The sequence below is a fragment of the Pongo pygmaeus genome, chromosome 3 (genome assembly GCF_028885625.2).
Source record: "Pongo pygmaeus isolate AG05252 chromosome 3, NHGRI_mPonPyg2-v2.0_pri, whole genome shotgun sequence".
NCBI lineage: Eukaryota > Metazoa > Chordata > Mammalia > Primates > Hominidae > Pongo > Pongo pygmaeus.
In genome coordinates, this window is record NC_072376.2 from 6,166,534 (window position 1) to 6,191,793 (window position 25,260).

The 25,260-nt window shown below is 51.9% G+C and overlaps 1 protein-coding gene across 1 annotated transcript; it reads right to left on the reverse strand.

Annotated features, from left to right (window-relative positions):
* Positions 1–4,721: 4,721 nt before the first annotated feature.
* Positions 4,722–8,536, reverse strand: S100P (S100 calcium binding protein P). Its single transcript, XM_054484744.2, has 2 exons — positions 7,839–8,536; positions 4,722–4,996 (listed from the first exon to the last, which is right to left on the reverse strand). The coding sequence occupies exons 1-2, from the start codon at positions 7,974–7,976 to the stop codon at positions 4,847–4,849; spliced, it is 288 nt and encodes a 95-aa protein (XP_054340719.1). The 5' UTR covers positions 7,977–8,536; the 3' UTR covers positions 4,722–4,846.
* Positions 8,537–25,260: the final 16,724 nt, after the last annotated feature.

Sequence of the window (25,260 nt, forward strand, 5' to 3'; positions counted from 1 at the left end):
ACATAAGCTGGGCTGAATCACGAGGAAACATCAGACAAATTTCAACTGAAGGAAATTCTTATGGGGAAAGCCTGTGATCTTCAAAACTGTGAAGGTCATGAAAGTCTGGGAAAAACTGAGGAACTGTACCTGATTAAAGGAGACCAAGGAGATTTGTCAACTAAATGCAGAAATGATCCTTTTTTCTTATAAAAGTGACCTTTTTGTTTTATAAAAGACATTATGGCTAGGTGTGGTGGCTCACGCCTGTAATCCCAGCACTTTGGGAGGCTGAGGTGGGTGGATCATGAAGTCAAGAGATCGAGACCATCCTGGCCAACATGGCAAAACCCCATCTCTACTAAAAATACAAAAAATTATCTGGGCGTGGTGGCGTGCACCTGTAGTCCCAGCTACTCAGGAGGCTGAGGCAGGAGAATCGCTTGAACCTGGGAGGCGGAGGTTGCAGTGAGCTGAGATCACACCAATGCACTCCAGTTTGGCAACAAGTGAGACTCCGTCTCAAAAAAAAAAAAAAAAAAAGACACTATTAGAACAATTGGCAAACTTCAATGAGGGCTTAAGATTCAATGGTAGTGATGTGTCAGTGTTAATTTTCTCACTTTGATGGTGGCATTGTGGTTATTAGGAGAATCTTCTGTGTAGGAGGTACATGTAGCATTGAGGGGTGGTGCATCAGCTTATTCTTAAATCATTCAGAAAAATAGTTATTTGTACTGTACTTCTAACTTTTCCATAAGTTTGTTATTTCTTTACGTTTCAAATTTTAATTCAGAATTGTTGGCCAGGCACGGTGGCCCACACCTGTAATCCCAGTGGTTTGGGAGGCTGAGGCCGGCGGATAGCCTGAGCTCAGGAGCTGAGTTCTAGACCACCCTGGGCAATATGGTGAAACCCGTCTCTACTAAAATACAAAAAATCAGCGGGGTGTGGTGGCAGGCACCTGTAGTCCCAGCTGCTTTGGAGGCTGAGGCAGGAGAATCGTTTGAACCTGGAGGTGGAGGTGGCAGTGAGCCGAGATTGCGTCACTGCACACCAGCTTGGGCTACAAAGTGAGATTCGGTCTCAAAAAAAAAAAAAAAAAAAAAAGGAATTGTGCTTGTTGAGCAGTTAGGTAGGACCATGGCAATCCCAGCACCCCAACATCTGACATTCTGGAGGGGTGGAAATGCTCTGGCTACGTAACCGAGGGAGCTTAGCCAGAGGAGCAATTCTGCAAAGCAGCCGCAGGGGGCGCTGGCGAAAGCCCAAGAGCCAGGAGAGGCTCAGGTGGCTGCCGCTCCTGCAGGAAAGCATCACAAAGGAGACGGCTGCCCATTGGTTTCGAAGCGGGGCAGTGGAGAAACACTTGGTTAAATATTTTGTTTAAAAAAGAATTATAGGTCGGGCGCGGTGGCTCACGCCGGTAATCCCAGCACTTTGGGAGGCCGAGGCTGGCGAATCAGCTGAGGTCAGGAGTTTTGAGACAAGCCTGGCCAATATGGTGAAACCCCGTCTCTACTAAAAATACTAAAATTAGCCGGGTGTGGTGGCGGGAGCCTGTAATCCCAGCTACTCGGGAGGCTGAGGCAGGAGAATCACTTGAACCCGGGAGGCAGAGGTTGCAGTGAGCCGAGATCACGCCATTGCACTGCAGCCTGGGTGAAGAAGCGAGACTCTCTCCCAAAATAATAATAATAATAATAAATAAAAATTCTGGCAGCAACCCAACTGTCCATCAGCAGATGAATTAGCAAGATGAATTAGCAATTAGCAAGTTTGGTGTATACACATAGTGGACTATTCAGCCTTATAAAGGAAGAAATTCTGACACATGTTACAACACGGATGAACGTCAAGGACATGATGCAGAGTGAAATAAGCCTGTCCCAAAAGGACAAATCCTGTGTGATTGCAGTCATATGACGTTCCTAGAGTCAAATTCATAGAAACAGAAAGTGGAATCGTCAGGGCCAGCGGCCAGAGGAGGAGATGGAGAGTGAATGTTTAGTGGGGATAGAGTTGTGGTTTTACAAGATGGAAAGAGTTCTGGAGACTGACTGCACCACAATGGGAGTATACCTAACACTGCTGAACTGTACACTTGGAAATGGTTACGATGGTACATTTTATGTTGATGCCACAATAAAAAATTATCCTTTGATCCAGTAATCCTAGATAAAAAATGGAGTTTGATTTTGAGAAATTATCTGAGCATAAGACAAAGCTTTGGCCAGGCACAGTGGCTCACGCCTGTGATCCCAACACTTTTGAGGCAAAGGCAAGAGTGTTTTTATTTTATTTTATTGAGGCCAGGAGTTTGAGACCAGCCTGGGCAACATAGTAAGACCCCATCTTACAAAAAAAACCCCAAAAGACAAAGATTTATACATGAAAATGTTAATTGTAGCATACTTTCTAAAAACAAAAATAGGAACATACATTTCACAAAAATAGGAAGAACAGTATCTTTAACAATGAGCAAACGATGGTACCCTCATTCCAATAAATTCCTTGCAGCCATTAAAAAATATTGTTTAGGGGCTGGGTGCATTGATTCACACCTGTAATGCCAGCATTTGGGGAAGCTGAGGTGAGAAGATTGCTTGAGCTCAGGAGTACCAGATCAGCCTGGGCAACATAGTGAGATCCCTGTCTCCGCAAAAAAATAAAAACAATTAGCCAGGTGTGGTGGTGCATGCCTGTAGTCCCAGCTACTCAGGAGGCTGAGGTGGGAGGATCACTTGAGCCCAGGAGATCAAGACTGTAGTGAGCTGTGATCGCACCACTGCACTCGAGCCTGGGCAACAGAGTGAGACCCTGTCTCAAAAAACAAAACAAAAACAACAAAACAACAACAACAACAAAACCCTACTGTTTGGACCTGGCTTTTGCTTCATGCAGAACTGGTATAAACTGCAGAGAAGTGACTGTATACTTTACCTCCGGGAACGAGGCATCTGCAGCCTGCTCAGAAGACCCTGAAGAGAAATCAATGATGGAGCACCATGGGAGGCTGGTCTCCTGGGGCAGGGAATTGAATTCCAAACCAGATGTAATCTTCCATTTGGTGCAGGGCGAGAAGCTAGGATGAAATGAAAGAAAGATTGAGGAGAGATGAAAGAAAGATTGAGGAGGGATGGGCCCTGTTGTCTCCATAAGGAGAGGTCAGGAATTACCAAGACCCATCAGAGATAACCCAGGAAGGACACCCGGAGAAAGTGGCACGCTGTTGTTTTCCTGCTCCAGTAGTCTGGGTTCTTAGTCACAAAGCACAGAAATCCAGCCTAGGTGATTGATTTACAAAAGACTTGTCTCCTTTAAGAGTCCTGGAGGACGAGGTTCGTAGCTACGTAGCCAGAAACCTCTCATATGGCACTGCTGCAAAACCCGTAAGAGGTTTTTCAGGTCTCTGCCTGTTTGTGTCAATTGTCCGATTCCAAGTCTGGGGTGAGAATAGAGTCTGGGAGAGCCCAGGTCAGGTGCCTGCATCCCAGCTATGACAGAGGCTGGGGAGTGAGGGCTCTGCCTCCTCCCAAAACTGATAAGCTGGGTGGTTTGTCATTTACAGGACGGTAGCTAATTTGTTAAACATCAAGAAAAAAACAGGCTGAGCGTGTGGCTCACGCCTGTAACATCTAAACTTTGGGAGGCTGAGGTGGGAGGATCATTTGAACCCAGGAGTTCGAGACCAACCTGGGCAATATAGCAAAACCCCATCTCTACAAAAAATTAGCCAGCCATGGTGGTGTGTACTTGTGGTCCCAGCTACTTGGGAGGCTGAGGCAGGAAGATTGCTTCAGCCCAGGAGTTTAAGATTGCAGTGAGCCTCGAGACCATCCTGGCTAACACGGTGAAACCCCATCTCTACTAAAAAATACAAAAAATTAGCCAGGCTTGGTGGCGGGCGCCTGTAGTCCCCGCTACTCAGGAGGCTGAGGCAGGAGAATGGCATGAACCCGGGAGGTGGAGCTTGCAGTGAGCCGAGATTGCACCACTGCACTCCAGCCTGGGCAACACAGCAAGACTCCGTCTCAAAAAAAAAAAAAAAAAAAAAAAAAGTATGTTACTTTGCCAAGCACAGTGGCTCACACCTGTAATCCCAGCACTTTGAGAGGTTGAGGTGGGCAGATCACCTGAAATCAGGAGTTCGAGACCAGCCTGGCCAACATGGTGAAACCTCGTCTCTACTAAAAATACAAAAAGTAGCCAGGTGTGGTTTTGCGGGCGCCTGCAATTCCAGGTACTCGGGAGGCTGGGGCAGAAGAATTGCTTGAACCCAAGAGGCGGAGGTTGCAGTGAGCTGAGATGGCGCCATTGCATTCCAGCCTGGGTGACAAGAGTGAGGCTCCGTCTCAAAAATAAATAAACAAATAATAAAAGTATGTTACTTGAAAAAAACATGCTGTTTGGAGAGATGGAGGGGCCCAGCTTCAATGAGTGGCTACGTGACTGACTAAATGAATTACTAAGTAGATGAATATATGGATGTGTGTACCCGAGCCTCCCTCGGGTCCAGGACATGGTGGCATTCACATGGCCAAAGGTGGGACTGTGTCTCAGTGGGCACTCAGAAGATGGCCAACAAATGGATTCTTGTCGACTGCCCTGTCTCCTTCATCTGTCTCACCACTGCAGGCAGGCAATGAGTAATGAAATGACAAATTTAATTAGTGAATTATGTTTTGTGGGGAGAGGACACTGAGGTTTTAAGGAAATAAGCAGTTTCTCTGAGACCAGGATCATTTCATGAGCATTTATTAATCAGAGGTACATGAACAGGCTCAGCCTAGGAGAATAATTGCCAACAAACGCTTTTGGGAAGCCTGGGAGCATGGCTCTGCCAGGAATCTACATCTCCAGGGCATCATTTGAGTCCTGCCTTCTCAAAGTACTTGTGACAGGCGGACGTGATTGCAGCCACGAACACGATGAACTCGCTGAAATCCACCTGGGCATCTCCATTGGCGTCCAGGTCCTTGAGCAATTTATCCACGGCATCCTTGTCCTTTCCACTCTAGAGGAGAGAGAGGCCCAAGGTCAGCAGTGAGGGTGCCTGTGCAGGGCCTCAGCCTCCACCAAGCACCACTGCCGGGCAGGAGCAGGCACCCACATCTGCGTCACCTTTGCTGTCATTCAGGCTCAGGGCCAGGGCCAGCTGTGCATAGCAGACACATGGCATTCCGGGCCTTAAGAACTTGTGAGCTGCCTTCAGCTATCTGGCATGACACGAACTCACTTGTAATGTTTTTAGAGCGAATTGGAATTGTGCTCTGCGAGAGCAAGTTTCATTTTGAGTTTTTGCAGGGGGTTGTCTTTGGATTTGTAAAGTGCTTTACAGTGATGGTTGTTCTCAGGAAATGCGTCTAGTCTTTGCTCTATTTTTTGTGCACTGCTAACTTCATGGGCATCCCATCTTGTGCTGGCACTGAACTAGCTGCTTACACAAACAGGAACTCCTCAACAGCACCAGACATGGCAGAGGCATCGCCCTGTTACAGATGAAGATGATAAGGCCCAGAGGGCCCAACGGACCTGCCCTGAGGTCACACAGGGAGCCGGGGAAAGCCAGGGTTGAGCCCCAGGTGTGGAGCAAGCACGGAGCGCCCTGAGCCCTGTTCTTCCTCTCTGCTTGGGTACCCTGGCTTGGGGTCCCAAGCTCTCAGGTCTTCTTTGAGAAGGCCAGGCTGGCAGGGCTCTCAGAGCCTGCCCATGTGATAGCAAAGCGTTCTCACTATGGGACCAAGCGGGACCAGGATGAAGATCTGAACAGCAGCAGCAGGGTGTGCTGATGACCCAGCCCTGGGCCAGAGAGCCGTGTGTCCAGGTGGAAAAAAACACAATTAAAATTGGTAGAAACAGATCGTCTAACCAAGACACAACTGTGTGCATGAAGACCTTAGTGACAGCATGGTTTAGAATAGCAAAAGTAAGGCAGGGAAGTACAAATTCAATAGCAAACAAATAGTGGTTTGGCCACGTCACAATACCTTGCGGCCATTTCAAGTGATGTTTACAAAGTTTATAGCCAGACAGTCACCTCGTATTTACAAAGCTCCGACTGTGTGGGGTGCTGGGTTGGGCATGGAGCAAATAGGTCCACAAGGCCAGCCCAGCCCTGCCCTCAGGCGGACATTGTTCTCTGACTCTGGCTTTGCTGGGCTTCAGCAGCATCCGGAGGGAGGGCTGAGAAGGGCACCTGGGACCTCCCCGAGGTGATTCTAATGTAACGCATTAGCTGGACCCCCAGCTTTGCCATTGCTTCTCAAAGTGTGCTCCCAGGACACCTGTGCCTGCCCCTCCCCACACCCCAGTGTCTGGGATCAAAGTCCTCATGGGTTCAATTCTCATACTTTGATCATTATCAGAACACCCCGAGCCCCAAGCCAAGTTCCCAGGATGGGGCTGGGGTGTTTAATGAACATCAGAGTTTGAGAATTTATGCTGTAATGTTAAGCTCAAAAAGAAATTACATTGCATTTAAATCTCACTCACAGCAATGTTCATATGGGGAAAAGGCTGGAAGGGATGGGAAGTGTCTGTATTCCAGGGGAGATTTCTTCCCTCCATATTTATCTATTTTTACATTTTCTACCAAAAACAGAACTTTATTTTTAAAAGATATCTTTACAGAATTCACATTTAGAAAATAGAACTAGGCCAGGTGTCGGGGCTCACGCCTGTAATCACAGCACTTTGAGATGTCGAGGCTGATGCATTGCCTGAGCACAGGAGTTTGAGACCAGCCTGGGCAACACGGTGAGACTTTGTTTCTAAAAAATATACAAAAATTAACCAGGTGTGGTGACATGCACCTGTAGTCCCAGCTACTCGGGAGGCTGAGGTGGGAGGATCACCTGAGCCCAGAGAGGTTGAGGCTGCAGTGAGCCGTGATCCTGCCACTGCACTCCAGCCTGGGTGACAGAGTGTGACACCTTGTCTCCAAAAAAAAAAAAAAAAAAAGAAAAGAAAGAAAAGAAAAGAAAAAAAGAAAATAGAAGCAATGTTCTGAAGTGTTTCATGTCTTTGAAGTGATTCTAGGGCTGAAAATGTCAGGCTTTCATTTCGATTATCAGCATCCATGTAGGTTAGCCCCTTAGACGGCAGGTAGGCAGAGTCTGGTGGGGCCCAAAGGGGAGGGGAAGGAAGAAAGAAAGTGGAGGAGTGAGAAAGAAGGAGAGGACAGGGGTCAAAGGGAAGGGGAAACGGAGAGGGGACGGCTTCTGTCCAGCCCAGCCAGAGGCTGCCCGGGGCGGAAGGAAGCTGGTCCTGGCCACCCCAAGGGGCCTTCTGTGAGGCTCAGGCCAGTGGCTACTCCCTGGCAGGGAGCCCAAGGGAGGTCCGCAGCTCTGCGCAGACAGGTGCCAGGATGGAGCCTCCTCCTGTCCTTCCTGCCGGACCCACTAATACCAGGCAACAAGGGGCCTGGGAATGGGAGCAGGGAAGGCCGGCAAGTGGGAAGTGGAGCTGGGGCGTTTATGGCCAGCAGCCTTGGAGGACAGCCCCGAGGGCTGGAGGGCTTGGCAGACTTGCAGACGGCGGCCCTGGGTTGCATTCTGCCCCTGCCCCCACTGCACAGGTTTGAGTCCCACTCTCCCACCAGGCCTGTCACAAATACACTGGGGTCAACTCCATGTTTCAAGGATCAAGCTGACCACACCCTCTCCCTGCTCAGATGCTCCGGCGTCCCCTGCTTTGATGCCAGGGTGGGTCCGTTCCTTGGCTGGGCTTCTAGGGCATTTCAGGATCTGTCCCTCTTGCCTCTGAGCCCCTTGACCGCAGCTCTCGGCCCTCTGCCTGCCACACCTTCCCCTCCTTCCCCAGACCCCGCTGAGTCCAGCACTGCCGGCCTGGCTCACCTGCAGGAAGCCTGGTAGCTCCTTCTCCATCAGCACCTTGAGCTCTCCCTTGGTCAGGGTCTGCGTGCTGCCCTCGCTGCCTGAATATCGGGAAAAGACGTCTATGATCATGCCCATGGCTGTCTCCAGTTCCGTCATGGTGCTGGATTCAGACCCACCTTCCTCCTGGGGGCTGGCAGGGCCGAGAAAATGTCCCACTGGCAGCCTCTTGGTGCTTTATAAAGCAGCCTCATATTGACACAGAGGGTGGGACAGTGGGGTTGAGACATTCAGGAAGTCCTGCCCCTCCCTATTCATGTGCTCAGTTCTGATGAAATGCATCGTTGTGATGACCTTTCTGGAACCTTTCTCCCAGCCAAGGCCCAGGGTGTGGGCTGCCTCCAGGCATCCACATTTTACAGTGTTCACCTGTGTCTTGGCACCATCACTGAGCCACAGTGGCGTCCTCATTCCTGGCCCTCCCTGGGTAAGTGGGCACAGGGTGAGTGTGTGTGGAGTGCGTGGTGACTCCGTGGCCCTTTGTGTCAATATCAGAGCGTGCTGGCATGCAGCGTGCTGCGTGCTGACACGAGGAGACGTCTGAGAGTGAATTCACATGGGCGTGTGTGTGAACACAGATCTGCCCCGTCGCCCCTTTCTTAGAACACCCTGTGTCCTTCAGAGGCCCAGCTTCCACCTCAATCTTGCTCGCTCCTCCCCTGTGGGGCCGAACAGAAAACTCCCCTTCATCCTCTGGGAGTTTGCTGAAAATCAACGGGCAAAAGGCAGATGAATAGGAGAAGAGCCTAACAGATGTATTTGATCATAGCTTATGTGGCACGGCAGCCTTCAAGATGAAGACCCAAGGATCTGGGGGAAACTGTCCATGTTTATAAACATAAACACAGTTCAGCAAAGTATGGAAATATGATTGGATACAAAAGTAAGGCCGGATGCTCATAGACCAAGAGGAGAACCCGGCTGGACGCTCATAGACCAAGAGGAGAACCTGGTAGGGCCTGTCGAGTCAGATTCCCTGGGGCCTCTCTGAGCAGCTCTCCTTCCTTCTAGGTGTGGGGCAGGACCCTCTCTGGAATGGAGCGCTTATGACCTACAGTCAAACAAAGCAGGCCAGAGGGTTTCTTTAGGCTGGCTTCTACACAGAAAGGGGAGGGAGTGGAGAACTGGAGTCATATTTCTGGGTTTTATGGCTGGGTTTGGGGAGGCCTCTCAGAGGAGAAGGAGGAGCTAGAGACGGGAGGGTGGGAGCAGGACAGAAAACTTTTGCTTTTGAGGCTTCCATGTTTGGGGTGTTGTTTTTTGAGCCCCAGCACTTACCAAACCCAAAGCACCCACAGGGCTTAGACAGCACGAAGGCTCCTGGGACTCTGGTCAGAGCCAGGGACTCTGGTCTCAGGCACAGTCGCACCCCTCCCTGTCTCTATAGCGGAGGTACTCAGAGGGTCTGTGCGTGGGAGGCTGAGCAAGTCCTGGAGAGCATGGAGGTAAGGAGCATGGAGGTAGGGGCCTGTGTTCACATCCTGCCCCAGTCAAAGTAGGCCCACACTCAAAGGCCTCTCTCTCGGTAGAGATCTTCCAGAATGTCAGCCTCCAGCAAGTTCCCTAACCTCTCCCAACACAGCCTCCACCAGCACATGGGCCGAGACTGTCCCCATGGGGCTGTGGCTCAGCACAGAAAAACCTTGGTGCACGATAGGAGCAGCAGGTCTCACAAGAGCCGGCTTTCTCAGAACACACTGCCTCTGCCCAGGTGTCCTGCAGTGGAGGCTCAGAGTGGCCCCATTGGTGACCCCTTGGGGAGCAGGGAGAGGTCCATTCTGCTCACTCCTGAGCTGGGCAGTTCCCTCTTGGGATAAGGTCGCACAGCACAGGTCACCATCCTACCACCTCAGCCAGAGGAGTAGGAGAGAGAAGGAGGCTCCCTACCCCAGAGGCAGTGCTCCTCAGGAAGGGCATTCGCTGCATTATATATATATATATATATATATTTTTTTTTTTTTTTGAGACGGAGTCTCACTCTGTTGCCCAGGCTGGAGTGCAGTGGCGTGATCTCGGCTCAATGCAACTTCCACTTCCCAGGTTCAAGCGATTCTCCAGCCTCAGCCTCCCGAGTAGCTGGGACTATAGGCGTGTACCACCGCACCAGGCTAATTTTTTTGTATTTTTAGTAGAGACAGGGTTTCACCATGTTGGCCAGTCTGGTCATCACTTTGTTTTAAAATTTTTATGTATTTATTTATTTTTATTTATTTTTTGAGACGGAGTCTTGCTCTATCACCCAGGCTGGAGTGCAGTGGCGCGATCTTGGCTCACCGCAACCCCTGGCTGCTGGTTCAAGTGATTCTCCTGCTTCAGCCTCCTGAGTAGCTGGGATTACAGGCAGGCACCACCTTGCCCAGCTAATTTTTGTATTTTTAGTAAAGATGGGGTTTCACCATGTTTGCCAGGCTGGTCTTGAACTCCTAACCTCAAGTGATCTGCCCACCTCAGCCTCCCAAAGTGCTGGGATTACAGGCATGAGCCACTATGCCCGGCCGCGTTTATTTATTTTTAGAGACAGTGTCTTGCTTTCTCACCCAGGCTGCAGTGCAGTGGCTCAATCACGGCTCACCGTAGCCTCCAACTCCTGGGCTTAAGTGATCCTCCCACCTCAGCCTCTCCAGTAGCTGGGATTATAGGGGTGCTCCACCGCGTCTGACCGTTCACTTTAATCTTTCACCGCTGTGGGAGGAAGGATCAGGACATCCATCGGGTGGAAACTACTGCACTCCCCCACCCGTTCAGGCCACTGGAGTGTCACCAAAACACCAGGGCTGCCCCTGCTGGAGTAGCTCACCTGGGTAACTCTGAGGACAAGCCCCCTTGGAGACTCTTCTCAGGAGGGAGGTGGCATTTTCCAAGAAAGGGTTCAACTCAGACCTCTGAGTCAGAGGACCAGTTAAAGAGAAAATTATTCTGACTTTATTCAGGAATGTTGCTGTAGGGGTCATGATTATTGCCATGCGGGGGAGTTGCCCTTGAGGCAGCTGGGAGTGGCTCACGCCTGTAATCCCAGCACTTTGGGAGGCCAAGGCAGGTGGATCACTTGAGGTCAGGAGTTCGAGACCAGCCTGGCCAACATGCGAAACCCTGTCTCTACTAAAAGTACAAAAATTTGCCAGGCATGGTGGCGCGCGCCTGTAATCCCAGCTACTCGGGAGGCTGAGGCAGGAGAACTGTTTGAGCCTGGGAGGTGGAGGTTGCAGTGAGCTGAGATTGCACCACTGCACTCCATCCTGGGCAACAGCGAGACTCTGTCTCAAAAAAAAAAGAGGCCAGATGAAGAGCTTGGACCACAAGCTTCTACATGTTAACCAGGGTAAAGAGCAACCGCTGACAGGAAGGGGCCCAGCAGTCAACCCCCGGGAAGGCCAGGATATGGCCCTGTTTCAGCAAGGCCGCTCTATCGCCACGGAGATGCGCAGGCAGGAGACATCCCCAGTCAGTCGGGCCCAGGTGGGGATCAGGAGGTTTCAGGAAAACACAAGTTATGCAGTGGGGCAGGTGAGGCTTGGCCTGCCCAGCCTGTCCTGAGTGTCATGGGAACAGCTCTGGAAGTGACTCCTCTGTCCTCTGGAATCTGGACCAGATGGGGCCCTCTCCAGACGTCTGTGCTCAGCAGATGCGAGCCCCAGATCCAGTACCGGCCCAAGCAGGTGGGAGCTGTAAATTGATCCGAGCTCTCCAGTCCCTGCGCTGGGCTGGGGGATGCATGGTGAGCGAGACTGGGATCCTGGTGTCAGGGAGTCACCAGCCACAGAGGGTACCATGTGCGTGGAGGAGGTGGCAAGGAAGAGGTGACTGGGAAGGGGAGAAGCAGAGAGGTCAGGAGGAGGGCGGGGCCTGCGCTGGGGGGTGGAGGAACTCATGCCCTGGAACGGCATGGGGAGAGTGAAGTGGCAGTGGAGTGGGAGGCGGGCTTGGAGGAGTCGGTGCCTTGGGATGTGGGACAGCGAGGAACAAGGCACAAAGAACCAGTGCTCTGGGGGGAATCAAGAAGTTGGGATGGGCAGCGGGGATCCAGGGTGGAGATGGGCTGGAGGGGGAGGAGGGCACCAACCAGGGAAGGCCCCCCAGGGGCTTGATCCTGTATTTCTGGGCCTCCCAGCGCCAGCCACACGTCCGAGCTCCTAGGTGATTTTAAGAACTAGCTCTTGCTGGGCCGCATCCAGGCAGAGCTGCCCGTTCAGTGGCTGGGCTGGCCCAGCACCTCCCAGGTGATCCTGTTGTGCCAGGTCAATGGTCTGGAGAGTTATCAGCCACAAGAGGCACCGTCAGGTTTGCCCTTTTGAGGCCCACATGGCCGCTGGTGTGAGAGGCAGATGTGCACGGTGAGGCAGTGAGGGGCTGCAGGGTGAGGAGCCCCCAGCCATGTGCGGTTCAGGGTCCCTGCAGCACCCGCCCGAGGACACTGGGAGCTGGTGGAGGCCTGGGCAGGAGGAGGAAACTGAAGGAGGAGGAGGGGCCTCACTCATCACTTGATGCGATCTCCACACTTTGCAGAAGGGGAAACCGAGGCTGAGAGCGAGGAAGTTGGTCAGCAAGCCCAGGCCCCTCCACCCTGCCCGCGTTTCCTGCGCTGCACTGGATCAAACTGGTTTGATCCTTGATAATGCCTCCGACAAATATTTGATGAGGGAGGAGGCTGAGAGAGGTGAGGAAATCAGTTTCTCAGGGACAGGCTGGACACAGGGGTCATGCACCGGGTAGCTGTGAGGGCAGGGGCGGCGTCTCACCCGAGGGACACAGCTCCTGGGGAGGGCAGCAGAGACCCTGACAGTCTCATCTCGCAGGCGTCTTTCTCCAGGCTAGAAACCAATGACTCATCTCTCAGGCTCTCTAGCAAACAGTGGGGCCCACACACCACAGTTCTGGTCAAATGTTTCCCTGAGGGCTACGAACCTGGCCTTGCCGAATACAAAGAGGAGGCTCTCAGCCCTCTGCTTTCTTCCTCCACCAATCCTGGGCGTGATCTCCCTCAGCTACGTGCAGCCACGTGGAGACGCTGTGGGGATTCTTGTTGCTCATGACTGAGTATTCCCAACTGGTCGTATTTGTTTTTTAGGGGCTGTGGAACAAATCACCACAAACTGGAGGGCCGAAAACACCGGCAACGGGCTCCCTCTCGGTTCTGGAGCCGAGAAGGCAGAAATCAAGGCGTCGTCAGGGTTGGTTCCTTCTGGGCCTCAGAGCAGGACTCTGTCCCCTGCCCGTCCCCAGCTCTGGTGGCTGGCGGCGTTCCTTGGCCTGTGGCCCTGCACTCCAGTCTCTGCTTCTGTTGTCACTTGGCCCCCCATGTGTCTCTGTGTCTCAGAAGGACACAAATCATATTGAATTAAGGACTCTCCCTACCCCAGCGTGACCCTGTTTTAACTTAGTACGTTCACAATGATCTGATTTGCAAAGAAGGCTGGATTCTGAGGTCCTGGGAAGGACATGAATTTTGGGGGATGCTGTACACCTCAGTACACCGGTGCAGAGCTCGGTGACACCGCCGAGTTGCTTGATGGTGAGCAGCCTGGCATTGTAGAAAGGCAGAGGCTGACTTTAGTTTGGTCCCTGGCTTTGTCCTTTATTTGTTCTGTGACACCTTGGACAAGTTTTGTGACCCGAGTGTCAGTTTCCTAGGAACTAGTGACAATGATCAGAGATAGGGGGACTCAAGGGTAAGTAAAGTGCAGGATGAACTGCAGCGGAGCATGTGAGGCGCCTGGCAGGTGTTGGCCACCCAGAGGCGCTCGAAGCACCTGCTGCTCCCTCCTTCCTCGCTCCCAGCTGCCTTCTCTGCTGGGTGTTCTTTGGAGAGGAGCTGTGACTGGTTCATCCTGTCCCTCGAGGAGCTACCAGTTCAGTCAAGGACGTTGAGAAGCAGCAGATCGTGACAGTGCAGTGTGACAGTGGTGTGCTGTGGGAGCCCCATGGAGTAGCTACCCAGGCAGGAAGGTCAGGGAGGCTTCCTGGAGGAGGTGGTGCTTCAGATGAGACTTGAAGGAGCAGAAGGTGTTTGCTAGACAAAGGGGCTTGCTTGGACGAATGGTCTTCAGAGCGTGGTCCTAGTAAGGAAGGAGACCACTACTACTCCTGCTGCCCTCCTCCCCCGACCGTGCCTAGTTTACAAGACAGGAGGAAAGAGAGAAAGCAAAAAGTTAGAAACAAAAAAAACAAGTAAGATAAATAGCCAGAAGACCTTGGCGCCACCACCCGGCCCTGGTAGTTAAAAAAAGTAATAATAATAATATCAACCCCTGACTTAAACTACTTGCGTTATCTGTAAATTCCAGACATTGTAGGAAAAAGCATTGCAAAACTTTCTGTTCTGTTAGCTGATGTATGTAGCCCCCAGTCACGTTCCCCATGCGTGCTCGATTTATCACGACCCTTTCACGTGGACCCCTTAGAGGTGTAAGCCCTTAAAAGGGCCAAGAATTTCTTTTTCAGGGAGCTCGGCTCTTAAGACACAAGTCTGCTGACGCTCCCGGCCGAATAAACCTCTTCCTTCTCTAATCCAGTGTCTGAGGAGTTTTGTCTGCGGCTCGTCCTGCTACACCAGAACAGCAGGGCCGGCATCCCCTGAGCTAGAACAACCCTGGGGCAGGGCATCCACTGCAGGGAAGGCTGGGAGAGGGGCCAGAGAAACCTGTCAGGGGATTCTGATGTGCGCTCCAGTCTCAGGACATTCTCACAGGGGCGACAGGGACTGGAGCTGGGACAGAGTGTGGCACATCTGGAGAGACTGCAGCAGGGGCAGAAGCTGTGGGATAGGGAAGCAGCTCCATGTGGCGGGAGTCAGGGGGATGTGGCTGGTGGGGGACAGAGAGTGGGATGAGGAATTTACATATTTCCTAAAGCTGGAAGTCTGTGATTCTGCGCCCCTGTGAGCTGCTGCATAGTGGCTTTGGTGATGGACATGAAACATTAAACGTTGGCAAAGTGCCTCAACAGAAAGAAAAAGCCCACCTTCTCAAAGGAGATGCAGCTGGTTGCATAGTGTCTTCCAACCACCTTTTTGGGCCAGGGTTCCATGTTCCACAGCCCCCCAGATCTGGGGGTCCCCACTACTCCGGCCTTCTCCTCACCCAAGGCCCTCCTCAAGGCCACAGCATCATCTCTGTTGAGTTGATTTCTTTTGTGAGTCAAGACTTCCAGGTGACAGAGTACCAGAAAACCCATGACAATCTGGGGAGACTGGGTCCAAGTCCAGGACTGCCCGTGGTGGAGAGCACTCTGCTTTGAAGCATAGGGGACTCAGAGCACCTTCCCGCATGTGCTGACCCAGACCTGGCAGACGCCCATCTAACATGCTAATGTCCTTCAGGCCAACGCAGTGGCTCGTGCCTGTAATCCCAACACTCTGGGAGGCTGAGGCAGGAGGATGGCTTGAGCCTGGGAGATCAAGACCAGCCTGGGCAACATAGCAAGACCCCATCTCTACAAAAAAATTAAAAACAAAAATGCTTCAAATGTCTTTCCTCATCAGATCCCTCTGGCATGGACATGCATTCCTCCCTGTGAGCTTCATTTTAAGTAGAAGCACAGGGACATCTCAAGTGTCCCGGTGGTGGCAGGAACAGGGCCCCCTGCCTGTGAGCACAGGGCTGGCTGGCACAGGGTACTGGCCTCAGGTGAGCAGCCTGCCCAGCCCCTGGGTCACTGACTTGCTGAGTGACTCTGGGGCCCGTTCCTTCCTCTAGGGCCACTTTCTTCATTTGTAAAATGAGGGATTCAGATGAGATCACCTCCAGGACTCTGAACCCACAGAGCCCACATTCTCGCACCAAGGTGCCCAGATTCCTAGGCGTGCACAGTGCATGCTGGGTACATTAGAACACCAGGGGTTTTAAAACATTTCTATTTAGACTAAGAAACTCACATGGGGAGAAAACAGGAGCCCTGTGAAAACACGGGGTCTCCATCTCCCAGACCCATCCAGCAGGTTCCTGGAGAGACAGTTCTTCCCACCCCCGAGTGGCCATGCACACTGGGGGTCCTGACCCGGGCGAGGCAGTCTCCATAGTCAGCTCCCCTGGCTGGGTCTTGGGTGCCCACAAAGGGAAGGCCTGTTGGAGAACCTGGAGGAGGAGGAGTTGAGAGGAGGACGGAGAGAGGCTGGGCCCTGCGGCCTGTGGAAGTCCTGTGAAGTCTGCAGTCAGCACGCCCCACATTCGCCGCTTCTGCCCTCGCAGTGAGTCTCCCAGTGCTGCCAAGGCCAACACCCTGGGGTGGGGGTGCAGGCTGAGGCCTGGAGCAGAGGATGGGGTCTGAGTCTGGCCCCGCCATGTGCTGGCTGGGGACCTCTCTGAGCGCAGTCTTCTCATCTGTAAAATGGATGGGGTGCACATGCTCCCACCCCAAGGCTTGTTGTGTGGCTGGGCAGTGCCCATCTGGCAGTTGCCCATTGGCAGCTGGATGGTGAATATTACCTGTCCACTTGGCTAGGCTATTGGCCCTGTTGTTTGTTCAAACTCTCATCTAGATGCCGCTGTGAAGATATTTTTGGGTGTCATTAGTATTTAATTAGTGGACTTTGAATAGAACAGATGACCTTCCATCGTGTGGGTAGGTCTCATCCAATCCGTTGAAACTGAGGTTTCCAGAAGGAATTCTGCCTCCAGAGCACAATACAGAAAGCCTGACTCAGTTTCCAGCCTGCACCGTGTGGACTCAAGCCTAAGATATCAGCTATTCCCTGAGTCTCAGGCCTGCCAGCCTGCCCTAAGAGTTTGGACTTACCAGTCCCCACAATCACATGAGCCAATTGCTTAAAAATCAATCAATCAATCAGTGTTAAAATAAGTTACCAATGTTCAAAAATAAGGTTTCACACACACACACAAAAGAGGATTCCTAACATGGAAATCAGATGATGTGACCACATTGGGCATCCGTTCCTGCCAGAGCGGGACAGCCAAGCCCCCTGCTCCCCTCACCTGAGGTTGGGCTGCCCCAGGCATGTGAGTTTTTCCAAGCTCCCTTCTGGCTCTGGGTTCAGTTTGGCAAACACTTGGTTGGAAACACTCTTGCTAGGTGCTGGGGATACCGGGGAGAGTGTGGTCCCTGCTCTGGAGGAGGTGCTGTGGCATCCTGGTGGGGACCAACCCACCAGCCCACGTTGCAGGCAAGAGGTCAGGCAGGGAGGAGTAGGGCGAAGCCTGGGGGTGTGCGAGCCCCCTGCCTCCTCCTTCCCTTGGGAAGACCGCAGAGCCACAGCCTGGCCATCCTGTTCACGGGAAAGCTGGGTTGGAGAAGCTAGCTTGGGTCTGGGACCAGAAGAGGACTCATGGGTCCTACTCCTGGAATTGGTCTATGAGGTGCAGCCACTCCCAGCCCTGCCAGCTCAGGAAAGGGGGGCCGTTTCCCCAAATCTCAGCCCCCTCAGGTGCCCACTGTCTCCTGAAGTGGCGGGAGAGCAGGGGAGTCTCTCGTCCTTATGAGGAGAGCAGCGGTTTGTTCTGGAACCGGGGGCCTGAAGGGGAGCCCGCAGAGAGCGACGCCGGCATCTGCCTCATGGGGAGCCGTGAAGACCCTGAATAAAGTGCACGAGACATTTTCCCTCAGCCAGCGACTGTGATCGCGACACCGTGGCGCTTGTCCTGGAGGTGTGCGGATGGGGACTGCTGCTGAGCACCCCGGCCTGGGCCCTCTTTCTTTAGATGGACTCCTGGAAATGAGACTAAAGTTGAAGCACCTGAATGCTTACATGTTTTACCTTTAACCTTTATTTTAAAAAATTTGTGGCCAGGCACAGTGGCTCACGCCTGTAATCCTAGCATTTTGGGAGGTCGAAGTGGGCAGATCACCTGAGGTCAGGAGTTCGAGGTGACCTCCTCGAACATGGTGAAACCCCGTCTCTACTAAAAATACAAAAATTAGCCAGGCGTGGTGGTGGGCACCTGTAATCCCAGCTACTCGGGAGGCTGAGGCAGGAGAATCGCTTGAGCCCGGGAGTCGGAGGTTGCAGTGAGCAGAGACTGAGCCACTGCACTCCAGCCTGGGTGACAGAGCGAGACTCTGTCTCAAAAAAAAAAATTGTATAATATTACTTTTTAAATTTTTTAGAGACAGAGTCTCACTCTGCTGCCCAGGCTGGAGTGCAGTGGCATGATAACTCACTACAGCCTTGAATTCCTGGGCTCAAGCATCCTCCTGCTTCAGCCTCCTGAGTAGTGGGGACTAATTTTTTAAAAACTCTTTTTGTAGAGACAGGGCCTTGCTATGTTACCCAGGCTGGTCTTCAACTCCTGGGCTCAAGCAAGCCTCCCAAATCACTGGGATTACAGGCATGAACCACCACACCTGGCTTAATATTACTTTTATTAGTTTTTTAAACACTATGAAGTATAAATAACTAAACAAGAAAACGGAGCTTAATCTTACTACTCAGATACATTTTGTTGATATTAGCAACTAAATAAAGAGGGTCTCAAGCAGGTTTAGAAAATGTAAGCGAGATTAGAAGGGCACCTGATGAAACAGAAAACCCTCACTTGACCCAGCCCCAGCCCTCAGTCTGGGGCAACTACTAACAGTTGCTGTGGTTTCTTCCAGAACGTTGCCACACACCCCAGCTTGTAGGAGTCAGTGCTGGTGTGTGCGGCAGTGAGAAGGCGCGCATCTTCCTTCCCAGGCTCACAGGCACCATGGCCACTGTCCTGCTCTGGCACAGCTTACCTTTCCACCCGAGCCCTCCCAGCACGCTTTCCACTTCAGTCCAGCAAGGCGGTCTCGTCCCTCTTGCTCGGGTCCCTTTGGTTAGGGCCTCCCTCTCTACTAGCACTGGCCCTGCCAGTGGCCTGGGAGCTCTGCAAAGGCCAAGGGTGGGTCCAACCCACCTCTGAATGCCGGGAGCCCAGCTCAGGACAGGGGCCCCTTTCCTGGAGCTGTGGGTGGTATAGGGGCAGGGCTGGGAGAGGAGAGACAGAGGGTGGAGGACTGGAGGGGTCAGGGTCAAGGTGAGGGTCAGCATCCTGCCAAACTCTGCTGCCCACAACAGACCTGGGGTGCTCTCTGCAACTAGGTGAGGAGAGCTGGCTGGTGTGAGCCACGATTAAGTGTTTCCCAGGTGCATGGGTGGTAAAGGTTTATTTAAAACCAACCAAGCAACCAACCAAATCTCTGCCCCACTGCCCCCGCCCCAGCCCTCCTGCTCCAGCTGCAAGCACCCTGCTGCCATCATGTTACACGGCATGGCCCCATTGTCCGCTGTCTTAAGGTGAATGTTTCTCGCAGGTTGTAAGGGGACAACTTCATCCACCTAGTACTAGTGTGTGAGAAGTTTTGAAATGAACGTTCATGTACTGGATTGCGTGAAATGCCTTTTCTGTGTCTGAGACCTTAGTGTGTTTTTCTTTCTCCACTAATCTGCCACTGGGGTGCATTACCTTACTGGACTTATTCAAGCTCAGCAGCCTTGACAAAGACCTTATGGCATTTCCTTTTTTTTCTTTTCTTTTCTTTTTTTTTGACAGAGTCTCACTCTGTTACCCAGGCTGGAGAGCACTGGCGCCATCTTGGCTCACTGCAACCTCCGCCTCCCGGGTTCAAGCGATTCTCCTACCTCAGCCTCCCGAGTAGCTGGGGTTACAGGTGCATGCCACCATGCCCAACTAATTTTTGTATTTTTTAGTAGGGGTTTCACCATGTTGGCCAGCCTGGCCTTGAACTCCTGGCCTCAGGTGATCCACCCGCCCTGGCCTCCCAAATTGCTGGGATTACAGGTGTGAGCCACCGCACCTGGCCTTCTTATGGCATTTACTATCTGGCTCCTTAGCGAAAAATTTAATCCCTAATCTAGGGCAAAGTTTTCTCCAATCAGTCCTCCCAGCAGTTCTGACAGGGATACAGGCAGGGAGTATCATGACCATCTTATGGGTAGGGAGAGATATTCAGAAAGGCCTGGTGCCTTCCCCAGGGCTGCACAGCTCACAGATGCAGAAGGCACAATGGGAACGTATCTTCTGCTCACCTCCCTCCACCTGCACCAGGGCCAGAGCAAAGAAATGCAAAGAACGCTGCCCAGCTGCCCCACAGCCCCCAAAGACTTGGTGTAATGAGCTCCGGATGGCAGCTGGGAATGTCTTCTTTTAACGAGGGCTCCCCTCTTCCAGCCACAGTCGTTGGACCTCTCAGGAGGACTGGGCTGGTAGCATCCTGAGAATAATGAAAAAGCTGGGAAATGATGCTCCGTGGATTGGCCATTGACGAGACTGGTACCTTCTCCAGTAAAGTGGACCTGCAGGATGAGTCCTCCAAAGGGACCTTCGTGGAGTCTAAGTAGCACATCAAACATCCTCCCAAAAGGCTGTCCACCAGGTATTCCCCAGACTGCACACAGATAAGGGTTCTGAAGTCCCTATCTGTCATCTGTGCTCAGGCAGAGCCTTGAGAGGACTGCTGCCTGCGATCCGAGTGGGGTGAGAATGGATCCACAGTGAGCCTGGGCTTCTGTGAGCTTGACTAAGAAATAGCATGACCGTCCTTTGGTCATGAACTGCACCTGCCTGCACACCTCCACGCTGCAGGCGCACCTGCTGAATGCACTGGGGGCAGCCTGCTGAATGGTGGCGAGGCCTCTCACCATCAGCAGAGGGCTGCCCAGGAGCTGGGGGCAGCCGGCGGGGGAGCCCTTGCACCCAGGGCACTGACGCCACTTAGGGAGGACAGAACTTGGCCTCCTGCTTTTTGTGGAAGCTTTTCAGGCCACCTCCCCCGGAGACCCTGGGGGAAAGGGCTCATGGGTCAGGGCTCATAAACCATAATCATCCAACATATAACTTTAGAACAAATTGGACTGCTTCAGGAGGGAGAGGGCCCCGAGAGGCCACAGAACGCCTGGTGGGCTGAAGTGTGGGACAAGCTGTGTGAGGGGAGCCTAAGCTGGCTGGGGTGCCCTAGAACTTGAAGTTCAGGACTCTGGGGGAAAGCAGGAGAGGGCTGGGGGCTTGGGGGGGCAGCATTTGGGTCGTGGTTGGAATGTTCCCAAAGGAAATGTTCTAGAAATGAAGTGTCAGTGCGGGTGCACTTCTGGCTGCTGGCTTCATCGAATTAGGTTGGGGATGGGGTTATGCGAACTGGCTGACCGCCAGAGGAGGGACTCTGCAAGATGCAGGGGAAGGCAGGGACCTGCAGGGGGAGCTGCAGGGGCCACCCCACCTGCTGCCTGCAGCTGTGCCACCTGCATCCCGTCTGTCCTGCTGCACCAGGTCAGTCCCGTCAGTCGGTACAGCTGTCCACATCATACATGATCACACACAGAAAGACACCCTCCCTTCAGCTACCTCTGCAGTCACCCCATTTCTCTGCCACGTTACAGCAGAACTTCTCCAAAGAATGCTGCATGTTTTCTCTGTCCACTTTTACCATGGTTCAGCTGCAGTAGTGTCCCAGTCAGGTGATTCAACATGGGCAAAGGCCCTGGGGCCACACCACATGCTTGCCATGGCCAGGAAACAGCAAAGCAGCCAGTGTGGCCAGAAGGAGTGAAGGAGCACTGAGAAACTGGACTGGGGGACCACAGAAGCCTGCCCACTCTGCACTTTGTGGTCTGTGGCCCAGACTTCAATTCCACTCTAAGGGCCAAACACTGGAGTGACAGCTGAATTCTCAACCATAGAAGCCAAAGTTAGTGAAATAATATGTTAATGACACCAAGAGAAAATACTCGCCAATCTAAAATTATATACCCAGCAAAATTATCTTTCAAGAAAGAGAGGAAACAAAATTGAGGAAGATAATAGGACTGGTTTGTCAGAGAGCAATGACTCAAGGGACCACATTAAGGAACTCTTCATTCTTCTGTGTCTCAGAGTTTATGTGCAACCAGGACTGTGGGAATGAAGAAACACAGAAAAATGTGTCTGACTTACAGGACACTGAACAAATAATAAGACTGATGGGTACATCCTGACCCATGTTCAGGATGCCTTTGAATACCCAAGAATTATGTTGTAATATGACATAATCAAGGGGGAGAAAGATCAAAGATCAATTTCATTTGTTCAGCAACCTTTTTCCAGTTGGAGAGAAGTCTCAGGACATCTCGGAACCCAGGAATCTTCTGCCAATGAGACTCTTAGTTTCAATATAGGACCTACTTGGAAGTGCTAGTGTGGCTAGACCATACAATGAAATTCCAAAAGTCTCTGAGAGGGCCTCAGACACCTGTCTTCAAGGTGCTACCTCAAGGAGCAAGGCTAAAATTGTCCACGAGGTGGCTGGTTACTTTATATGAATCTGAGTCAAATGAAATGTCAAGGTTCCAAGGAAACTCAAAGACAACACAATGCAAATCTATCGTTTTATGGTGGCCCCCAAAGAGATGGCCACAGGGTGAGTAATCAGCACAGCCAGGAATGGAACCGCCCTCCTGACCCCGGCCCACGCCTTGTGTGCTGGCCGCTGTCTGGTGTACAGCGGGGTCGGGGCTCTTCCTCCCCAAGTGCGTTCTCTTCCTCTAGGCTCATACACAGGATATTGCCCTTGGCTCCCAAGATGCAAAGTTCACAAACTTCGCTTTTACCATCATGGCACCCAAGATCCAAACTGCCTTCATCAAAGGAGTCAGGCAGGATGAGGAAACATGCAGATGTAGAGGGCTGTGCCTCAGCTGTTCTCTGCTGACAGGATAGGGTCAGTCAGATTGGAACCTTCTTTTTTTTATTTTTGTTTTTTGAGACAGAGTCTGGCTCTATCACCCAGGCTGGAGTGCAGTGGCACAATCTCGGCTCACTGCAAGCTCCGCCTCCCGGGTTCATGCCATTCTCCTGCCTCAGCCTCCCGAGTAGCTGGGACTACAGGTGCCTGCCACCACGCCCGGCTCATTTTTTGTATTTTTAGTATAGATGGGGTTTCACTGTGTTAGCCAGGATGGTCTCAATAACCTGACCTCGTGATCCGCCTGCCTCGGCCTCCCAAAGTGCTGGGATTACAGGTGTGAGCCACCGCACCCAGCCATATTGGAACCTTCTACACACCCTCCTTTTCCCTGCCCACATCCCCACACGGCTTCAATCATGTAACACATATCTGTGATCCCTCAGGGAAGGAGCCTTGCCTATTCCCTGGCTGGGCAGATACCACCCACCCTGGGCTCTGCTCATGCTCAGCACTTCTCACCCACAGGCAGGGGCTGCTAAGTGGCCATCTCACCCACTAGGGTGCAAACCCTCTGAAGGCAGCAGCTGTGCAAGAGGATGGCTGTCATGTCTACTCCGGGCCTGGCACGTGTTAAGTCTTTGGTATCTATTCAAAGAATACTTGAACAAATGAATCAATGACTCCATCGCCAAGGAGCCAACTGCTCCTTAGTGTCCCAAGGACCTAGTACATTGCCAGCATAACACACTGGATGAATACATCAACAAAGAAGTGAATCCATCCTATGACATCCACTGGCTGGTGTCCAGAAGACATCTGGAACATGGGACATGAGCAGAGTGGGGATGCCTGCATTCAGGCCTCCAAATCTCACTTAGCCTGAGACAACTTATACCTCTCGTCAGTCAGAGAGGGTCTGTCATGGAACATTCTATGAGGCCAGAAACTCAGTCCCAGGCTTGCTGCTGCAGCCCTCTCCAGAGTGGTCAGCATTCTGAACCATTGTTTCAAAAACCATCATGACAGTTAGAGGAAGCAGATGGCACACCAGGAGCTACTGATGTTGTGAAAGAGCTTTGGCATCAGTTGAATTCTTCCCGGCAAGGTTCTAGGGTTGTTTTCTGTTTTGTTTTTGGCTGAAGTTTCCTCACCTGAACAATGGGGATAATAAAATGACCTCTGATATTTGCGAAAATTAGATAAGGTATGTTAAGTGCCTAATCCCAAGTGGATTCTTGTAATACAGGCTTTTGTTTTCTCATTTTCACATCCTCAGTGTCCTGACACTAGCAGGAGCTTAGGGAATTGGGCTGGGAGGTAACAGAGGAGACAGGCCAGTGCAAAATGTTTCCCTTTTGGCCCCTTTGTGTGGTTTTAGACTTCTACCTACTCCTGACATCCTATAGAATGATGTTCCTCTTGAGGAGTTTGCTAAAGCAAATTTAACAATCCCAGGGAAAATTTTTTTAAAAAAGGAAATGTATTTAACTGTAAGCGCGCTTGCCTTACCCGAGACACAAGACTCAAAGACAGGTCTCCCGAAGGATCCCCCATTCCCCCCATCCCATTTCCATCCACTGGCGGCCTCTGCAGCCCATGCTGGGCCCCTGGCCTGTTTCGTGTTCCCCATGCTTGAGGTGCTGTTTGTGTAGCTGTGCCCATGCTTCCACTCAGAGCAAGTCAGTGGGTCTGAGGGGACTCCTCCTCCCTAAGTCCTCCCACCAGACACAGCGTAAGCACCTCTTTGCCTGTGAAAGTCCTTGTTTACATCTGCAGTCCCAGATGAATTTCTAATAATAGAGCCACCCTTCACTTTCAAAATGGCCCCGTTTGTTTGACAAATGGTACTAAATAGGTGCTCAGGTCCCGAGCCTCAGAGCCATTGCTGAATCCTCTCATGTCCACAGGCAGGCCCTCAGCACCTTCCCAACGCAGTCCACACCCGTCACCACCCACACAGCGCATGTTCCACTCTCCACGCTGCCTCCCACTCTTGTCCTTGTCCCCCACTGTCAGGCCTGAGCACAGCAGCCACCACCTCACAGATGGTCAGCTCCCGTCACTCCTCTGCTGGCAACCCCCCACCAGCTTCGCATCCAGCCACTTCTCCCTCTGACGTCGGTGCCCACCACTTCCTCCCTTCCCACTGGGGTTTCATGCTGTTCCTCACCTTTTTACCCTGCTTGATCCCCGTGCCTGAAAGACTCTTTCCCTAGACACCCATGCATATTCCACACATCAGCCTTCACTCAAATGTCATATCAGACATATTACCTGACCATGCAAATCAACTAGAAACCCCACACCCTATCCCCCAATGCCATTTTTTTCCCCCACAGAACTTACACTATCTAATATGGGTACATATCATTTTTTTCCTGCTTCCCTCATTTAGGTGTTATCTAACAAATACTTAGGAAGCACTTACTATAGCCAGACAGAATTCTAAGCGTCTTATGAATAACAAATCCAACTTTTTTTTTCTATTAGAGACAGAGTCTCACCATGTTGCCCAGGCTGATCTCAAACTCCTGGCCTCAAGCAACCCTCCTGCTCAGGCCTCCCAAAGACATGGGATTACAGGCATGAGCTACCATGCCTGGCCCTCAGATCCAATTTTACAAGCAGTTTGTTCACTCAGGTAGTGTCAGCATCTGTAGGTGCTCAATTTATGTGTTGAATCAAAGACCAGCACTGCGGACACTGTACTGTAATTATGTTTTCAGACCTGTTTCAACCCACTAGATCGTCCCTCCAAGAAATTCCTAGTGCCTGGCATAGTGTGGAGCTC